The sequence below is a fragment of the Austrofundulus limnaeus genome, unplaced genomic scaffold (assembly GCF_001266775.1).
Source record: "Austrofundulus limnaeus strain Quisiro unplaced genomic scaffold, Austrofundulus_limnaeus-1.0 Scaffold2282, whole genome shotgun sequence".
NCBI classification, from domain to species: domain Eukaryota; kingdom Metazoa; phylum Chordata; class Actinopteri; order Cyprinodontiformes; family Rivulidae; genus Austrofundulus; species Austrofundulus limnaeus.
The window spans coordinates 37,617-40,312 of record NW_013954684.1 but is presented as its reverse complement, the minus strand read 5'-3'; the positions used below and the strand labels follow the sequence as shown (position 1 = coordinate 40,312).

At 42.5% G+C, this 2,696-nt stretch overlaps 1 protein-coding gene across 1 annotated transcript in view; it reads right to left on the bottom strand.

Moving 5' to 3' along the window:
* Nucleotides 1–344: 344 nt before the first annotated feature.
* Nucleotides 345–2,696, bottom strand: part of LOC106537382 (proline-rich nuclear receptor coactivator 1) — a 7,353-nt gene continuing 5,001 nt past the window's right edge. The window contains exon 2 of the mRNA XM_014034764.1: nt 345–1,529. Within this exon, the coding sequence (XP_013890218.1) occupies nt 1,047–1,529 (483 nt within the window). The 3' untranslated portion in view covers nt 345–1,046. The remainder of the gene's footprint in view (nt 1,530–2,696) is intronic.

Sequence of the window (2,696 nt, the reverse complement as noted above, 5' to 3'; positions counted from 1 at the left end):
GGGAAAAGGTGTCTTTATATAATCAACACAAACAACATATTAAAGGCTGGTAGTAAATATTTTAATAGTATTTTTTATTAATACTCAAATTATTGTAAAACTTTTTTTTCCTCAAATTGTMGCATGTTTTTATATTTTGCATGAAATGATTGTGAAACACTGCAATAAATGTAAAGTGTGCAACAATAATACAACTTCACATCTGACATGTGACTAGTTTTAGAAAAGGCTGGAGACATGAAACACCTCGCTTCCTGTCCACACYTCCTAAATCAGTGCAAAACAAACCTAAACAGACAAATCCAAACAARCTCAGCCCTTTGAGTGGATGGATCATGGACAGATTGTAGTTTTTCGCAGCAGCTTTATGTGAGGCTTTTCAAACATCTTTTTCTCCTCAGTTCACAGAGGCTTCAGCAGCCTGTTCAGACCAAACACCTTCAGTSTTTTCATAGGTTTTATATCTGAGCCGTTCTGCAAAGTTCCCCTTCAGGAACAGGAAGTCAGCTGCAGTTTGTCCACGTGGCTGGTGGAGTTCAGTGCTCTGGCTTCGTTTTCAGTGCAAATCTGTTGGAAAAGTCTCTTAAATCCATCGAGTCGGAACAAAGTGCTTCAGTTCACAGAGGACTTTTTTTTGTTTTTTGAAAATTCTTAGTAAMAAAACTAGAATTTCAGTAAGAAAAAAAAAGAAATATACACAAATATACATTAACTGTACATTTTACGGGAGACGTTTAAAAAGTCCGACGCATGGCTGCATTTCCAGAAGCGATAGTGATGTCATCACTTTGCATCGTGTAAACATCAAACAGTGGCCGTGTTGCTGCTGGAAAAAAAACGGCAGAATTTTTCTGATTCAGTAACAAAAACACAMACGACTCTTTCTTTCTGTAAGATCTCAAGCAGCAGAACAGCCTGTTCAGTGTTCACACACAGGTTGGATTAAAAACTGTATCAGTGCATAAAAACACACATTGTATTGCAGTGTTGAAGGATAAATGTGTTTAAGTCCCTGATTCTAAATGAGATTTCATATAAAGCCAGACTCAGACGCTCCAGGCTGTGGTKTAAGCCTGAACTTTGAGCAGACACTTCAGGTGAACGGTCATTTCTCGGCTCTGGTTGCTCTGCTGAGGCTCGTCTTCTCCCACCCAGTGGCTGGGGGGTTTGGGGAGGACGCTGGGGGAGGGGGGCTCGCTGAACTTGGCCCCAGCGTACGTCTTTTCGCCGTCTTTGAAGTGTTCGGCTTCGTCGGGGGGGCTGTCTACGATCGTCACGTTGCTCGAGGTCAGGGGGGGGTTCTTCTGCTCCTGAGGCAGAGGAAGGTGGGAGGACGAAGACTTCTTAGGAGTGCGGTTGTCGCTCCTCTTCGCCGCGGGGGAACCTGTGTGCGTCTGGCTCGGTTTGGGTTTGTGGCTCCTGGTGCTCGCGTTGTGGGCGATCTGATCGGGTCTCAGAGGGTGGCGGGCCGGTTGGCTGCCCGGTTGGACGGCCCCTCGCTCCGATCTGACACCTTTAGATTTTAGCACCTAAAAATAAAACACTTCCATTAAAAACCCACTTCTGTAACTCCACACACATTTTTAAAACTGTTAAAAACTACAACGTATCTGCTTATTATTTGTATCTGCGTATCTGAGCTGCAAACACAAATATCAAAACATGGATTAAAGCTTCTGCATGTGTTAGCAAAATATCTCACAAACCACTGGAGCTACTTTAATAAAAGTTTCAGGAAGTACTCACAGGATATACATTAGGGGTCGACCGATGCATCGGCTGGCCGATATTTGYGTTTTTTCCTTGTATCGGCCGATCCGTTCTTTGGGTCACGCGGGCRCATRTGTCCACCCCCTCCCTYGGGGAGAGAGCGGCTGCTAATGTTGTGAGACCGAGTGCTAACAACAACAAGGGTGAGTTATGAACTGTAAATGTGTTTTTAACCGTCTAATTTAGCTGTTTCTGTCCTCTGTGTCAGAATATGAGAGGAGAGAGAAAAGCTGTGTTTAAGTTTCTTTTCTGGACAGGAGTGCCGCCATGTTTTACTTCCACTTTGAAGCCGCACTGTAATTAGCATGTCCACGTAGTTTATCTTTTTAAAAAATGCCAGAACTGCTCACAGGAGGCATAGAAGAACACCTGTACTGTTCTCCCTGCTGGATTAAAATAAAAAATAAAAAACTCTTCTCGGTCATTCTCGTTTAGGGCTGCCACCATTAATCGATTAGTCTTCCCAGCAATTATTTTTAGTTAGCATATAGCTAAAATCTAACAAATGGTTGTATAAAAGCAGCTACATTCTGGCACAATAAGCTGTATGTTTTATATTCAATTAACATATGATCCGATTAGTCAACTAATCGAAAAAAATAATCATTGATTAATCAATTATAAAAATAATCATTTGTGGCAGCCCTATTCTCGTTGTTACGTTTTAGCGAGCGCAGCCGTCCACCATGTGAACCAGATGCTGCTCAGATCASGTTTGTTCTGTCCGCAGTATAAAAGTCGTGATGCTGGTTCTATTCGATGTACATTTCAAACTGTGATCTAAAGCTAACAGCTGGTTTAAATGTATTTTTGCCCGGTGTAAAAAACGAGCACAGACCAAGGCAGAGACACAGTGAGCGCTGTGTGTTTAAGTCCTCACAAAGATAGCAAGATGTGTGTGTGTGTGTGTGTGTGTGTGTGTGTGT